General features: G+C 40.7%; 1 protein-coding gene across 2 annotated transcripts in view; it reads right to left on the bottom strand.

The window, feature by feature from the left end:
* The window catches only part of LOC136847084 (centrosomal protein of 164 kDa-like), an 85,868-nt gene that overhangs the window by 59,946 nt on the left and 7,787 nt on the right, over positions 1-18,135 (bottom strand). For both annotated transcript variants that reach the window (XM_067118370.1, XM_067118371.1), the window contains exon 2: positions 1,095-1,206. In XM_067118370.1, coding sequence (XP_066974471.1) covers positions 1,095-1,206 — 112 coding nt within the window. The remainder of the gene's footprint in view (positions 1-1,094; positions 1,207-18,135) is intronic.

The raw sequence follows: 18,135 nt of genomic DNA, 5'->3' as shown, positions 1-18,135 counted from the left end.
GGCACGGGCTCTTGCTCTTCAGCAGCCCTTAACAGGGATATCAGTAATTGAAAGTACTTCCATATTTGATTATTGGATGGTCTTATTGTTAATGATTTATAACATCTTACATTATTAGTTTTAGTTCCATCCATTTTTAAATTGTTGATCTATTTGCTATAATGCTAAAGTATTGATTAACCTGTGATTCAACTTCATACCCTAATCCAGTATTAACACAGTAAAATTCAATTTTCAAATTAATCTTTTCTTAATAAACAGCACAACATAAATTTAACATGAACTAACCTTTACCCCGCAGGATGACGTAAGGTTAACAAAAGCGCAATTTAACGTTTAACCTTATCTTAAACTTAACTTACACTTTTCATTCTCTAGCTTAAATTACCACAATTTAACCTCTTAACACGATTAAAAACTTAACTTACACTCTTCATTTATTTGCTTAACTTGGCACAATTTAACCTGACTTTTTTCTTAACCTCTAACTTGATCTAAAACGTAACTTACACTTTTCATTTACTTGCTTAATTTAGCATAATTTAACCTCTGACTTTTTTCTTAACCTCTGACTTGATTTAAAACTTAACTCGCACTTTTCATTTACTTGCTCAACTTAGCACACTTTCACCTCTGACTTTTTTCATAACTCGATCTAAAACTTAATTTACACTTTTCATCTACTTGCTAAAGTTACCACAATTTAACCTCAGATTTTCTTTTCTTACCCTCAGACTTGATCTAAAACTAACTAACATTTTTCAATCACTTGGTTAAATTAGCATAATCTAACTTCTTAACTTGATCTTAAACTTAAATTAGGCTTTTCATCTACTTGCTTAAATTAGCACAATTTAACTTCTGACTTTTTTTTCCTAACTTGTGACTTCATGTAAAACTTGACTTACACTTTTACACTTTTCAGTCACCTGCATAAATTAGCACAATTCAACTTCTAGCTTGACCTAAAACTTAACTCACAATTTTCACTTACTAGCTTAAATTAGTACAATTCAACTTATAAATCGATCTAAAACTTAACCTACACTTTCTATATACTTGTTTTACTTATATCGATCCGAAATCTAACTTACACAGGAGTCCAGGGTCTAGGAACAGGTTGGTAGAGAGCCGAGCGAGCGAGAGGCAGCAGGTGAGATTCTTTGGACGGATCGATCCCCACAACATTACAGTACTCCAGGACCTCTGGAAAGATTACGTAAGCAGAAAATATAAATATAAATATATATATATATATATATATATATATATATATATATATATATATATATATATATATATATATATATATTAGTTAACCTTCATTCAGGACCTCTGGAAAGATTACACAAGCAAAAAAATATTAGTTCTAACTTTCATCCAGGACTTAAGGAGAAATTACGGAAGCAGAAAATATTAATCGGCCTCTGAAAAGATTACGTAAACAGAAAACATTAGTTAACCTTCATCCAGGACCTCTGGAATGATTACGGAAGCAGAAAATATTAAAAAACATTAGTAGACCTTTATCCGAAAACCCTGGATAGATTACATATGCAGAAAATATTAGTTAACCTTCATCCACGATTGTGACGCCAGTTTTAGTAGCCATAATCAATCAATCAATCATCCAGGACCTCTGGAAAGGTTACGGAAGCAGAAAATATTAGTTAACTTTCATCTGGAACCTCTGGAAGAGTTACGGAAACGGAAAATATTAGTTAAATTTTATCCAGAACCTGTGGAAAAATTACGGAAGCAGAAAATATTAGTTGGCCTTTATCCTTAACAATTATCACATTTCATACAGCCATTACGTCAATCATGGTATACCGTAAGGTTATATAAAAAAAAAGGGGGGGGCGGCTCAACTCTTCTCCAAACCAGGGATTTTTTTTCATAATTAAAAACGTAGATTTTTTCTCTTTTTGTTGTGTAATTTCTGTATCCACATTTTCCAAGAATTCCATATAATTCTTGTTACCATGTTATTCCCCTTTATCATGAACATGACTAAAACTATTCGACCTTTCAGGACAAAGAATGAACGACATTCCAAAGATGATCTAGTCATCTCCAAGATGAGTAACAGCATTACTCATCAGATGACGAAGCTTTTTTCTCACTACAAGAATGCCTATAAGTACAACACTTTCACACTTTGTTGATATAAATGAGAAGCTGGTTTCCATCCAAATCGAATTTTCAATAAAAATAAGATTTTTAAAGAACATGGTCAGTTTTAAATTTGACTGAAATCTCATAATGTTCTGGAGACTTGATCTCAGTACCTGTTAATTCTGTGGCGGTTACCTTTCTTGACAAGTTTTTGAAATAAATCTGTCCTCTAGCAATGTAAATATAGGTTCAGACTTATGTTCATTCACACAAAGTCGAAAATACACACATATATATATATATATATATATTATATATATATATATATATATATATATATATATATATATATATATATATATATATATATATATATATATATAATGTGTTTGTGTGTGTTTATGACTCTGTGTGAACGAACCTAAGTGTGAACCTATGTTTACATTGCTAGAGGACAGATTTATTCCAAAAACTTGACAAGAAAGGTAACCGCCACAGATTTAACAGGTACTGAGATGAAGCCTCCTGAACATTATGAGATTTCAGTCAAATTTAAAACTGACCAAGATCTTTAAAAATCTTATTTTTCTTAAAAATCGATTTGGATGGAAATCAGCTTCTCATTTATATATATCAACAAAAGTTACCTTATGATCAACTGCCAGAATAATCATTGACATGACACTGTTGAAGGGTTTCCGAGAAGCCTTTCAATACAGGCATAATAAGCTATATTATCGACCGATGCATACGGGTATGCTTATTGTAAGCTACTGCAAGCCTCAGCTGTGTCAAGATCATTCAATTTGCCAACTTGCTTTGCCAACCTCCAGGAAGATTCGCCTGAGGCTGATTTGCAGGGACTATGAGGCAAAGGACATCATCAATAGCGTTAAAAAAATTTTTAACTTACAGAAAAGATAAATCAGTGAATTTATCATTTGGATGGACACCCCAACCTTCTTATTCCAAAAGGTGTGGAGATAGGATCACCTTACAATTCAACTTGTATTTTAACATTTTACTTGCATTTTCATTCATTTACTTATTAATTTGTTAATTTATCTGTTTTTCTAACAACTGATCTCTTCTTCCTGTATTTCTCATTATCTTCTGTAACTTCTTTCGAATGAACACCATATTCTTTGGAAGTTTAAATTTCACGTCAATGGCCCCTGTGGGCTTGCTCCATATGAATAGGTTTCATCTTCTGAATAATAATAATAATAATAATAATAATAATAATAATAATAATAATAATAATAATAATAATAATAATAATAATAAAATCATTAACCAATGAGTATATGGGATCTTTTGAAGAAAGTCCATTGGAGAAGACAATGGAAGACTCGAATGTATGCCGGATTGATTGACAGCGCTTTCGTCACCGTATTTGATGAAAATTGATTAAACTGTCGCGTTGACAAATTCTCTGTGAAAATCTGTCATTTGCTTAAACAAGAAGCAACAGAAGTATGAGTTTTTTCTTCCATGATGGAATGGCAGAAATCAGTAGTCAAACCATTTACAAATGTTTCCCGCGTGATGAATTCTAAAATCAAACACTAAAATAACCTGAGGGTTGTAGAAGCCACTCTCGTCAGAAATAGGCACTATGAGTTGGAGTGTGTTCACTAAATCTTAATAAATAAATGACTTACAAGACGTCATACAAATGGACATGAAAACATGGATGAACTCAACAGTTATCTTAAAGACTGAAAATGTAAACAAGAATGTAAATATTTATAAATATAAATAAATGTATATTGTGAACAGCGCCATGAAGAAAAAGCTGTCAGGAGCATCATAAAAAGAAGAAAAAGAGACGATAACCATAAAAAACATTGTTAATTATTACCAGTCAGATAATTCGACATAAATCTATACCAAGACCACCTCGTCTATACACGATGGAAAACTACCAAACATCCTGATGACATGACAAGGATAGCAGAAAATCAAGCCTCAAGATCTGATAAATAATTGTTTCTCTCATGTTTAAAACACTCCACCACCATTCCAAGAATTAATAAATATCAGCAAAATAATTCACAAACAATAACTACTGAAACTACTCATTGCAAAGACCATGATAACGGAAAACGGGAACCCAGCATGACATTTTCTTCCGCCAAGCTCAAGGGGTTACTCTTCAAATAAGAACGGCACAGCCATTGTTAAACTAAAAAGCTTATTTTTGTAGAGATAAGACGGTCCCAAAATATAAATTGTCGTATCAAACTAGATCACCGTAATCTACAGATCAGAGACCAACATTGAGACTGATTTCCCTTCACGGTAATTTTCTTCCCAAGCAGCTGCAAAGTTTGCGTGTTTAAATTGAATGGGAAATTTACGCCAAATCATATGACGAAAGATAATTTGATGTGGTATCGAAATTAGCATTATCTATCAATCAAGACAGATAATGGAATGGATTATAAAATTTAGGCCAAAGGCCAAGGACTGGGACCTATGAGGTCATTCAGCGCTGAAATGGAGATTGAGACTAAAAAGTTTTAATATAACAAGAGCAAAACCTCCCAGTTGTACAACGAAAACATTGTAAGGAAAGGGTGGAAAGTAATATGGACAAAAGATCATATCACCGGAGGTAGGGTCAAAGGAATGAAATGCGTTGCAGCCAGGGGCCGAAGTGACGCTCCAGAGAACCTTAATTAATGCCTACAGTGCACCGCGTGATGTGCATTGACGGCACTACCCCCTTATGGAATGATCTAAAGAAATGTAGCAAAATTCAACAATGAGCGTTTTTACGGAAACACCTGCGCAGAATAAGTTCTCATCCAAGAAGCAAATGGGTCATTCAATCTAAATTTGCCATCAGCTTCATTAGGGAGTGTATTAACAGCATTAGATACCAAGATTCAATTTCTTAACCCTACTGTTATTCGTACCGGATTTACTTCTCAGAAGATAAGATGGACAGCAACCTGCGAATCTGATTAATAATTTGTAGACTAACATTAAGGAACACTGGAAGTAAAAGAACAATTTTCTTGTACTTGAAGGACAAAACCGACATTAATGAACGACATATATATATATATATATATATATATATATATATATATATATATATATATATATATATATATATATATATATATATATATATATATATATATATATATATATATATATATATATATATTATGTAAATATATACACGTGTGTGTATTATATATACATATATATGTATGTTTATGTATAATTGTCTGATTACAAACACATGATACGGTAACTCAAATTACCGAGAAAAAGAATAAAAAGGGACAAAGGAAAGGCAGTAACTCCACCCATCAGTGAAGCGGTTTCCCATGAATGCAGGGTGCAAAAAGGAAAGTGGTCATAAGTAATGCAAAAAGTTCAGATGCAGGAAATCGGGATTGCAATGGGAAAGGTCACAGCAGCCAATATCGTCAGAGGGGGGAACCTCTGAGAGAGAGAGAGGACGGCCCTTATGCAACTTACATCCACCAAAGGGCAGACACAGACCGAACCGCTTTCCAAGGAACCTACCTACCGCCCCCAACTTCTCTCTCTCTCTCTCTCTCTCTCTCTCTCTCTCTCTCTCTCTCTCTCTCTCTCTCTCTCTCTCTCTCTCTTCCTAAACCCCTTCCACCAGTCTCCATCAGATGATTCATACGGTTACTCACATCTTCCATAAGTAATAACCTAAACCATTCACTGCCGAATCGTTTCTTTGTCCCTACTTATGACTTAAAAAATCGTTTCTTTCTTCCGTAACTCCTGTGCATGTCTAATGCTCACCTTACTAATGCCTATTACCAACCGGTTACAAATAGAATATAGAATTTAGGCCAAAGGCCTGGCGCTGGGACCTATGAGGTCATTCAGCGATAAAAGGGGAATTGACAATAAAAAAAGGTTTGAAAGGTGTAACAGGAGAAAAACGTCGCAGTTGCACTATGAATCAACTGTTAGGAGAGAGTGGAAAGTAAGTTGGAAGAGAATACGACTGGATGGGGTACAGTAAAAGGAATGAAAGGGGTTGCATCTGGTGGCCGAAGGGACGCTGCAAAGAAGTATTGCCTACAGTGCATCGCATGAGGTACACTGACGGCATTAACCCCCTTACGGGATACTTTAAAACTAGTGCTTCAATCTATTTCAAAAATAAAAAATTATTTTAGATTCCGGGGCAAATAACGTCACTTACATCCATAAAAAATAAAGCTTTTTGGTTAAATTATGCAATTCATCTACACCGGTGTAATTATAAGCAGTGTTCATTATATGGCTTTTCCCCTTAAAGGTAGTTTTACACAAGTCTTTTGGGATGCTGTTGCTGAATTTAAGTATTTTTTAAATATCTGGCTCGATCACCACAGTCGTCAAATTATCAGGTACACAATTCACCGCATAGGAGAGTGCCTATCCGCCCATCTTCATCCAGGAATCGAACCTGGGTTCTCTCCCCTGGTAGGCGAGACGGCTACCAATCATGTCAAACAAATTAAAAATAAATTAAAATGAAAAGAAAAGAATATAAAACTCGAATCTAAAAAGCAAACCCTTTCTTAAAATACTCCCTTATCAAACCTGACCAGAGAGAGAGAGAGAGAGAGAGAGAGAGAGAGAGAGAGAGAGGGGGTGGTGGGGGGGTTAAGTTGCTATCCCTAATGTAAAGGTTAAAATGCAGGTGTTCTTGCCAACGAACCAGGCAACACTCGCAGACTCCGAAGCATTTGTATCAACGGTGTGCAACAGCTGTGAATATATTATGCTATAATCAATACCGAATGAAGAAAGACTTATTCTAAAGAATGGAAAAGTAGGTAACAGCAGCACCTGTCTAATCATCCAAATTAATCTGATCATTTCAGTCTCATTCAAGATGTCATTTAACCAGCTTCCTGGTGAAACTACTAACGGGTTAATTACTTAGAGGAATTTTTCGTTTTGTAAAAGATTTTGTGCAAGTTGGTGGACTTCTAGCCTTGATCTGTATAGATGTCTATCCGTTTTAATTGATAATAATACTTGGTGGTTAGTAAACCTGCTTCATCACCAAATAAGTACGTGCGTATGTATGTAAACACAATTATGTATATATATATATAAATATGTAATATATATAATATATTTATATATACATATGTGTATATATAGTATACTATATATATATACATATATAGATATGGATATATATGGACTCCTAAGTATGTATTAATACAAGAAAATGAAAGTTACAGCCTACTTTCAGTAAAAGTTACCTTCAAGATTTAACATACCTACAGAGAGAGAGAGAGAGAGAGAGCGTTCGCGTCCTGCAACATACCAGAAAAGGACAAAATCCACATCACTAGGTCACACGAGCGACGCAGAGCAAAACCGAGGACGTTCGGAAAACTTACTGTTAGGTCTTACCTGTCTTAAGCTGCGTGTTAGACTTCTTCTCGGTTTACAAATTAGTGTTAACACGCAGTATGTCAGCACTTGCTAGTAGTCTTGACCTTGTTGCAAGCATAAGCGGGGCTTTACATGCCAGAGAGAGAGAGAGAGAGAGAGAGAGAGAGAGAGAGAGAGAGAGAGAGAGAGAGAGAGAGAGAGAGAGTTCCATTTTTTCTTCTAGCAATGTGCCTGGTGGTCAGGTTAAACTATTTTTGAAAATAAGCATAATAATACATGAGAGAGAGAGAGAGAGAGAGAGAGAGAGAGAGAGAGAGAGAGTAGCATTTTTTTTTTCTTTTGACCCTGGTATGTGGCCTGACGGTCATGGGAACCTACTTTAAAAAACAAAAATAATAACAATAACAGAACATACTCCCAAACGCCAGCATCCACGTTTTGTTTTTCTTTTTAATTTTTTATATCCCAAAACAACACAATAATAATATAAAAACAAAATTAATTAAAAAGAAATAACGATACAATGACACTGCAAAAGTGACCGTCACTACAAAATATTAAAACCTATTAAAAACTTTCAATTTGGGTGTAATCTAAGGTGGACAAAGTACCAATACTTTAGTATCATATCTCTGCGACGTACATCGTTATTTAAAACGTGTTACTTATCAACTATCTCCCGTCGGGGAGCAGTGATGTCAGTGAACCTCACACGGTGCACTGTAGGCTAGGCATTTAAGGTTCTTTGCAGCGTCCCTTCTGCCCCTAGCTACAATCCCTTTCATTCCTTTTACTGTACCTCCGTTCATATTCTTTTCCTTCCATCTTACTTTCCACCCTCTCCTCCAAATGCAAGGCTTTCCTCCTGTTACAGCTTTCAAACCATTTTACTATCAATTTTCCTTTCAGCGCTGAATGACCTAATAGGTCCCAAAGCTTGGCCTTTGGCCTAAATTTTATATTCCATTCCATTCCTTGTCAACTATCATGTGAACTATCAGTTAAATGGCACAACTGAATCAATAAGCACGAAGGGCATTTAACTAAACTATTAATAGGTATATCTAGTAAAAGGTCTTTTGTGGTACAAACTGACGCCATCTCATTACCATGAATATGCTACAAATGCCTATTCAGTTATTAATAACAAAATTGAATGGTCTGCTCCCAACCGGAAATTATACGTTTCCACAACGGAAATCTATTTAAGACGACCTTTCCATTAATCTAACATTGATGACCAATCTAGACTAGACTTCTATATAACAAGCTGAAATATGCAAGATAATTTCTTTTTCGAAACTGTTTCCTTTGTCTGATAATCAAATGCCAGCCAAATAATCTTTTAAGAATGGAGGGTCCACATTTGCTGTAAAGAAAGAATACCATTTTCACTGATCTAGATTTTTTTTTTTATGAAATTTATGGTGTCCAGCCAAGCGCTGGGACTCTTTCAGCCATTCGGCGCTTAAGGCAACGAAAAGAGTAGTTGGAGTAGTTGGACAGCAAGATAAAAGAAATCCACGAAATAAAATATATTAAGTACAAGGATCTAACGGCCGACTGGAAGAAAACCCATCAGTTGCACTAAGAAGTAACAGTTAAGAGGCGTTGAACAGCAAGGCTGCACAAAGGAAGAGGAAATGGAGGTCAAGTAAAGTTCTCATTAATCTAGATTCTTGTTGCGCATCAAATGTCATACTTAGATCGGTTCGTTTCACTCCAAAAACCGTGAAACTAAATCTAATTATATCCTTCTTTAAACTAAAGGGCATCCGATTTTGTGAAATCTTGCTGGGACAGATACGTAGCCCTAGGTTCGTTAAGCAATAATAATAATAATAACAGCACATCTGTCAACTCTACGCCAGTATCCTAAATTAAAAAAAATTTTTAAAGCATGGCGCCTTCACCCTGCTACGACACAGGTGATAAGGCACACCGCACAGCTGCGTGAATTGGTCGGCGATGTTTGCACAAACTGGTACCATCGAAAGGACCCATAAATAGAACGGTGAGACGAAATGCGGGTTGCAGGTGTACACGTGGTAATTTAATCCGTACTAGTCACTCCGTTGGATATACTCAGGACCCATTAGGAACTGGTGTTTCTAGATATATTGTACAGCAGTACTGCACGTTACTTGGCTATCTGTCTCCGTTCTATTAGAAAAATATATATACTGGTGAGTTTTGTATACACAATCACAGCGTCGTAAGTGGTGTTGATTTAATGCTTACAGTTTGCTCTAAGAGAGAGAGAGAGAGAGAGAGAGAGAGAGAGAGAGAGAGAGAGAGAGAGAGTCCAAACAACAGTACAAACATCAAACGCGCACACATACCAAACAGGTTGGATACAAGTCAACGACTGATTTGTAGTTTTTTACTTGTTTTCAACCTGTTTGGGATATGTTTGCAATAAGGTGTCGACATATGTTTACGACATGTTTCACTGCAGTGTGGACACACCTTGATACTTCAAAAGTGGCAGTTGCTCAGCAACACCACAGAAGTGCAACAACTGGAGAGAGAGAGAGAGAGAGAGAGAGAGAGAGAGAGAGAGAGAGAGAGAGAGAGAGAGAGAGAGAGAGAGAGAGGCATTTAGGAATCTGTAAATAAATACTCCCAAAATTAAAGTCATATTGTTTTTAAGATCCCAACAGATTATCCCCGTAATATCTCTAGACTCATCAACGTAAAATGGAACATACTGACAGGCAAACGAAGACAATTTCATAATACTGACATATATTTACTATTATAGCAATCGACAAACTCAAGTTATTGTGCACAAAAAAAACACCACTGGAAAAAATAGAGAGAATTTAATGATACAATTTATTATGAAAAATGTGTGTGTGTATATATATATATATATATATATATATCTACTATGATTTTTAAGCACATATATATGTATGTATGTAAAGTATGTATGTATGTATGTATGTATGTATGTATGTATATATATATATATATATATATATATATATATATATATATATATATATATATATATATATATATATATATATATATATATATATATATATATATATATATATATATATATACATATATATATATATATATATATATATATATATATATATATATATATATATATATATATATATATAACCCAGCCAGTGGGGACAAGCCAAACCAACTTGCTGCCGGTCTCAAGCCCGGATAATTGGGGAGAGTTGCTGCCTGGTCTAGCCAACCGAGTACGAAAACAGTGGCAAAAACTAAATAATGAATCTCGAGTCGATGATGGAATGCAATAGGGTTAAGGCGTACCCCATATGCGACACGCTGCAGCATCCCCTAACAGCCGTGAGAAATATGCAAAGGGTACCGCAGAAGTCACGACTGCGGCTATAGAAGTTAGTGAGAAGAAAGGATTGGAAAAAGAAAGGAAAGCCGAGAATTGGAAATTGGAATGTTGGTAGCCTCACAGGAAAGGGAAGAGTGTTGGTAGATGTCATGCAGAGAAGAAAAATTATTATTCTGTGTATACAAGAGGCTAAATGGGAAGGGAAAAGTGCAAGAAAGCTTGGAGAAGGATATAAAGTTTACTACGCAGGGGAAGATACAAGGAGAAATGGGGTATGAATTATTCTCCATCCAGATTTGCAGGAGAATGTCACAGAAGTCCAGCGCATCAGTGACAGTTTTTTAAGAGGTGCAAAAGACGAGCAGGAAAAAGGTACTGTTGATTTATTGGTGATCCAGGCGGTTTATATAGTGGCAGACTGACGTCGCACCGCGGAATACAGTGGGAACAAGGGTGACCTGAGGTCGATAATAATTAACAATAAATACAGTGAATGAGTACACTTTACATTATACCAATGGACGGAATTGAAGTTGAATACAATCTTGATGCCTGCGAAAGAATACATGGTGTACAAATCGGAGACAGGTAAACAATTTCATGCATAGTTTAAATGATTGGATTTGTGTGACCCGTCACGCCAGGTGTGACAAACTGTAGAGGCAAGGAAAATGGGACGTCACCATAGAAAACTTGCTCAGCAGAGACTTTACAGATACTCCCTCCCAAAGACGTGGGTAACGTCTGATTAGTCGGCGTATCTGCTGGGGCACTGAAGGGTGCCACGGCTGTGTGAGGACATCGGGGAGACACCCTGTGTGTGGGGCGGCTGACTGCAGGTGTGGGCGGGTGCTTTCGGGGGCGACCGCGTGCCCACTTCTTATGGGGAGCCGGCTGCGGCGGCGGCTGTCCAGGTGGAGGGTGCAGTGTGTTGACGTCTGTGTCCTCCTCCAGGAGGGGGGGCTTGACGCAGTCTACCGACACCCAGTCGTTCTTCCCGTGAAGGGTGAGCAGGAACGCCTTGTTGTTCCGCTCCAGCATGCGGAAGGGCACCCTGTAGGGCCTGGTCAGTGGTGAGCGGATGGCATCATCCCTGACGAAGACGTGGGTGGTGGAGGACAGGCCGGGCGGCGTGAAGGTGGCCGACCTGTCAGTATATGTCCGCTTGTAGGGGGCAAACTTGCCGACTAAGTCACGGAGCCTCTGGACAGATGGGCTGTGGCGTTCCTCTGTAACTTGCTCGCCCGGGACCACAAGGGGCTCGCCGTACGGTTTTCTCAGCTGCGGAAGGGCGCCGTCAGCCCTGGGGGCGGTTCTCAACCCGAGGAGAACCCACGGCAGCTGGTATTTCCAGCTTGGCCGTCGTCCTGCCGGAGGGGTGTGACAGCCCATGGATGACGTCAAATACCTGGCAGTGGCGTGAGGCGGGTACCAGGGGGCGGGGCTGGCCGGTACTGACGTCGCAGAGGAGATTTGGGCCCCCGGGGGCGAGGTGCACGTCCCTCCACTTCAGGGACGTGATGGCAGTGCGGTAGGCTGGGGTCTCTGGGTCGGCAGCCTGCTCCCTGGCGAGGTCTTCGTAGTTAATGCCGAGCTGCACAGTGTTAAGCTCAACTCTGGAGAGGGCGTCCGCCACAGGGTTCTTCCTGCCGGGGAGGTACTTGACGGAGCAGGTGAACTCCGCGGTGGCCGAGAGGTGTCACTGCTGCCTGGAAGACCATGCATCAAGCCCACCATGGCAACAGAAGAACCCATGAGCCCAGAGCCAGTAGGCTTCTACGTCCGCGACACCGTCTCCGGCAGGATGATGTTGGTCGACACGGGGGCCATTAGATCAATCTATCCGCTGTCCAGAGAGGACGGCAAGCGACCACCGGACCCGGCTGCCTCCCTGACGGCCGCCAAAGGGTCCCCCATCCTTTCCTACAGCACCAGGCTCGTGTCGATCTCCATCCTTGGCCGGAGATATTCCTGGGACTTCGTCGTCGCAGACGTGAGGACCCCGCTCCTGGGTGCGGATTTCCTTGCCCACTTCGGGGCCAAAATATTCTTTAAATTGGATCTCTTGAAATCTTATTTCCAGGTACCAGTCGCACCAGAGGACGTACCGAAGACCGCCATCATCACGCCTTTCGAGTCCTACGTCTTCACCTTCTCCACTTTTGGCCTGAGGAACGTGGGGGCGACTTTCCAGTGGCTTATGGACAGCATCCTGGGAGACCTGAAGTTCTGTGTCTGCTACGTGGATGATATCCTTATATTTTCCAGGTCCCACAAGGAGCACCAGAAGCACATCCGGGCAGTCCTGCAGCGCCTGCAGGAGAACGGCCTTGTTGTACGTTTCGACAAATGTACCTTTGGCGTCAGCCAAGGATGGAGATCAACAGGAGCCTGGTGCCGTAGGAGAGGATGGGGAACCCTTTGGTGGCCGTCAGGGAGACAGCCGGGTTCTGTGATCGCTTGCAGTCCTCTCTAGACAGCGGGAAGATTGATCTAACGGCCCCTGTGTCAACCAACATCATCCTGCCAGAGACGGTGTCGCGGACGTAAAAGCCTACTGGCTCTGGGCCCCTGGGTTCTTCTGTTGCCATGGCAGCCTGTCCTGCTGGCCGCCGCCTTCCCCGTTTTTTTGGACGGGCGAATGAACAGGGCGGCAGGCAGTTCTGGGCATCCTTGCTGAACCGCCTGTGGTAGTGGCAAGGACCCGGGGGATTCCACCTGCTGTGAGGCGCTGGGCACCTCCTGGTGATGGCGTTGACCTCCTGCTCTGCGCCCTCCTCCTGCTGGATGGCGCTGACGGGGAGTGCGGGCGCTGGTACCCGCTACGTTACCTTCACAGAGTCCATCAGGTGCTGCGCCGTGCAGATCAGGACCTCGAGGGGCATGGCGTAGGGGCTCAGGGATTTGCGTGCGGACCTCCGGGAGGAGCTGCTGGAGGAGGAGCTCCCGCGACAGGCTTATTTCGAGTTGTTTTCCACTGCCGTCGGGGAGGGTGAGGAGGTCCTGTATCATGCCCCATGACTCCATGACGCTCTGATCCTGCCACAGGCTGACGGTGAGGTCGAGGGCGCGGGCGGCCCGCTCAGCAACCAGCAGGGAGCATGCCTCGAGGAGGGACTTCTTCAGGAGGTGGTAGGTGAGGGGGCGTGCGGCGGACACCCACGGGACGAGCTTCCTGTAGATCTGCGGCAGGGCACTGAGTACCATGTCTGCTTGTAGCACCTCGTCGTTGAGTTCCGCCAGCCTGAATTGACTCTCAACCCTGTACAGCCACGCCGACGGGTTCCCCTGCGTGAATGGCGGCAACTTTATGGCCAGGACGGCCCTTGCTTGTCCTGCCAGGCAGGGCCCCGGGCAGGGGAGAGTGCGGGGCATGGGCAGGGGTGTGGAGGAGCACAAGAGCCTCAGTGCGGGTCAGGCGCGGCTGATATGGGAGGGAGGTAGACATCCGAATCCGTGAGGTTAGCGGCTAACTGAATGAGGGAGGGGATGTCTGCGTCCATGCTCGCTCTTGCCCTCTTAATTGGAGTGGGATACTCACATCAAAACGCACTTTGAAGCGCGCCGTGTGAGTCCATTAATGACGCTGGTGATTTGCCAACGAGAGTCAGCACGCCCGAATGCTGGTTACAGCGCTGTAGTTAGACCGTTAGGGGCATGAGGGTAGTTCCTGGAGCCAAGACTGAGTCGCCGTATGGGTCCGCTAATGGCTCCGGGAACCACTCCGGGGTCACCACTTTAAGAGGTGCAAAATAAGACGAGCAGGAAAAAGGTACTACTGATTTATTGGTGATCCAGGTGGTTTATATAGCGGCAGACTGACGTCGCGCCGCGGAATACAATGGGAACAAGGGTAACCTGAGGTCGATAATAATTAACAATAAATACAGTGAACGAGTACACTTTACATTATACCAATGGACAGAATTGAAGTTGAATACAATCTTGATGCCTGCGAAAGAAGAATACATGGTATACAAATCGGAGACAGGTAAACAATTATATACATAGTTTAAATGATTGGATTTGCGTGACCCATCACGCCAGGTGTGACGAATTGTAGAGGCAAAGAAAATGAGACGTCACCATAGAAAACTTGCTCAGCAGAGACTTTACAGGTTCATGGGCTTAAAGTTTGTGAAAGATAAGAGAGGATGGCATATCATCTTGGCATACGCCCCTCAACAAGGGTGTAGTGAAGAGGAGAAGGAAGAATTCAGAGGAAAATTAGAAGAATATATCGAAAGAGTTCCAAGAGGTGAACTATTAGCGTTATCTGGGGACATGAATGCCCATGTAGGTGAGAGTTCTGGGGCTTTGAAGGAATACATGGAGGAAGAGGTTTTGGAAGAAGAAACCAGGAAGGTGAAAGATTGTTAGAATTAGCAGAAGCTATGAATCTGGTAGTCTTGAATACTCAGTTTGAGAAAAGGAGAAGTCACCTGGCAACATGCAAGAGTGGACAAAATGAGACACAAATTGATTATGTTTTGGTTAAGAAGGAAGACAAGAAAATCATTATGGAATGCAAGGTTATTCCAAATGAATCTGTTGTAGCACAGCATAAACTGGTAGTGGCGGAATTTGTGCTGAAAGCAATAAGGAAAAGAAAAGCCCCAGCCAGGAACAGGAGGATTAAAACTTGGAAGCTGAAGGGGGAGAAGGCAAGAGAGTTCAGAAATAAAGTGGAAAGAGCCAGAGAAGAGAGATATGTGAGTGGAATGTCAGAATCGCCTGAGGAGATATGGGATGATATAAAAGAGACTGTGGTGTCAGCAGCAGCAGAGGTGTGTGGTAGGATAAGTGGTAAGCAGCAACAGGAAAAAGAAACATGGTGGTGGAATCAAGAGGTTCAAACAGCTGTGAAGAAAAAGAGTATAGCCAGAGGAGGGTGGGTAGAAGATAACAACTACCAAACAAGAGAGGAGTATAGACAGACAAAGGGGGAAACAAAGAGAGTGGTAGCGATTGCAAAGGGAGAAGCCAGGAGAGAAAGGTATGAGAAGACGGGAACACCGGAGGGAGAAAAGATAATCTACAGAATCGCAGAAGCGAGAAGAAAAGACAGGCAGGATGTAGGAGAGGTAGTAATTATGAAAGATGAAAGTGGAATTATCTTGATTGAGGAAGATGAAGTCAGGAGAAGTTGTAAAGACTATTTTTCTCAGCCATTAAACAATGAGAATGAGTGTGAAGAACTGGAAAATGTTCCTCCAGTACAGGGACCAATAGCAAACATCAGAGTTAGTGAAGTCGAGAATGCTTTAAAGAAAGAAAAAGTAAATAAGGCTGCAGGAAAGTCAGAGGTAACGATAGAAATTATTAAAGCATTGGGAAATCTAGGCAAAGAGTGGGTGCACACACTATTAGAAAAGATCTGGGATGTAGAGGAAATGCCAAGGGACTGGAGCAATAGTTGGATGATTAAAATGTATAAACAAAAAGGAGAGGTGTTAAACTGTGGGAACTACAGAGGAATAAAGGTTTGGGAGCATGTATTCAAGATACTAAAAAGAATATTAGAAGGAAGGTTGAGAGAGCTGATAGATATACATGAGCAGCAGTTTGGGTTTATGAAAGGAAAGAGCACAGCGGATGCTGTTTTCATAGTAAGACAAGTCCAAGAGGAGTATCTAGAATGAAACAGGAAAGTTTACTTGTGTTTTGTGGATCTTGAAAAGGTGTATGACAGGGTACCAAGAAGAGTAGTTTATTGGTGTTTGAGAAAGACAGGAGTACCAGAGAAGTTGGTAAGGTTAGTGAAGATGATGTATGAGGGTGCAAGAACTACTTTACAAACAAAATATGGGGAGACTGAGACATTCCCTGTGGAGGTGGGCCTCCATCAGGGATCAGCTCTAAGTCCATTCTTGTTCCTCGTCGTTATGGACACACTGACATCAGAATTAAGGGACAACGATTAACAGTGGATCTGTTGCTTGCTGATGATTTAGTCATTATAGAAGACACAGAAGAACTGCAAGAAAGGTTTTTAGCATGGAAAGGGGCCCTAAAAAGGAAAGGATTTAAAGTGAACATTGGAAAGACACAGCTAATGACTAGTATTAGAGAAGGACATGAAGAAGTAAAGATTCAAGTGGAAGATGGTACAGTGCTAAAGCAGAACAATGAGTTTAACTATTTGGGATCAATAATCACAGATGAGAGGGGTACTGAGAAAGCAGTGAGACAGAAGAAGCATAGCAAAAATGGAGAGAAGTAACTGGAGTTGTTTTAGACAAGAAAATGCCATTAAAGCTCAAAATGAAGATTTATATGACAGTTATCAGACCCATACTATTATATGGGGCAGAAACCTGGGCACTTAAGAGGAGAGAGGAAGGACTGTTGGAAAGAACCGAGAAGAGGATGGTGAGATGGATTGCTGGAATATCACTACTGGAAAGGAGGGAGAGTCAAGATATAAGAACAATGTGTGGTATATGTACTGTAAAGGAGAAGGCTAGGGAAGCTCGTCTGAGATACTATGGCCATGTAATAAGAAGACAGAAGGTGGAACCAACCAAGAGAGCTAAGAACATGCCAGTGATGGGGAGGAGGAGTGTGGGGCGTCAACGGATCAGATGGATGGATGTGGTGAAGAGGGATATGGGTGAGGTGGGATTGGGGGAAGAAGATGATAGGAATAGAAATAGATAGAGAAAGCTGACTCGAGCGGCCAACCCTGCTATAAAGTGGGACTAATCAGGTCGAAAGAAGAAGAAGATACATATATATATATATATATATATATATATATATATATATATATATATATATATATATATATATATATATAATATAGTATTTCATGGGTGCGTTTATATGTATAAATACAAGAAAATATGTGTTACAGCCTAGTTTTAGATATATGCAAGATTAACATACCTACAGAGAGAGAGAGAGAGAGAGAGAGAGAGAGAGAGAGAGAGAGAGAGAGAGAGAGAGAGAGAGAGAGAGAGAGAGAGAGAGTTCCGACATAACAAACTTAATATAAACGAAACTATATTGCGGTAAAAGCAAAAAGAATTCCATGGCTATTCAAGCAATATGAGGAATAGAGGTATTTAGCGTGTATCTCTTCATCCACCCATGTCGAAATGAAACATCCTATTGTGATCACAATTTCTGACAAGAACTCTCCCCTACAGGACCCTTGGCATCTCCCCTTCCGTATCCATGTCGGTATCCCTTATCCCTTTATCAGGATTACGCGAGATTAACGTCGGGAGTAATTACGGTCAGGCAATCTACGAGACCATTACTTACCTTCA

Source organism: Macrobrachium rosenbergii, chromosome 16 (genome assembly GCF_040412425.1).
Source record: "Macrobrachium rosenbergii isolate ZJJX-2024 chromosome 16, ASM4041242v1, whole genome shotgun sequence".
In the NCBI taxonomy this organism is placed as follows: domain Eukaryota; kingdom Metazoa; phylum Arthropoda; class Malacostraca; order Decapoda; family Palaemonidae; genus Macrobrachium; species Macrobrachium rosenbergii.
This window is presented reverse-complemented; position numbering and strand designations above follow the sequence as displayed.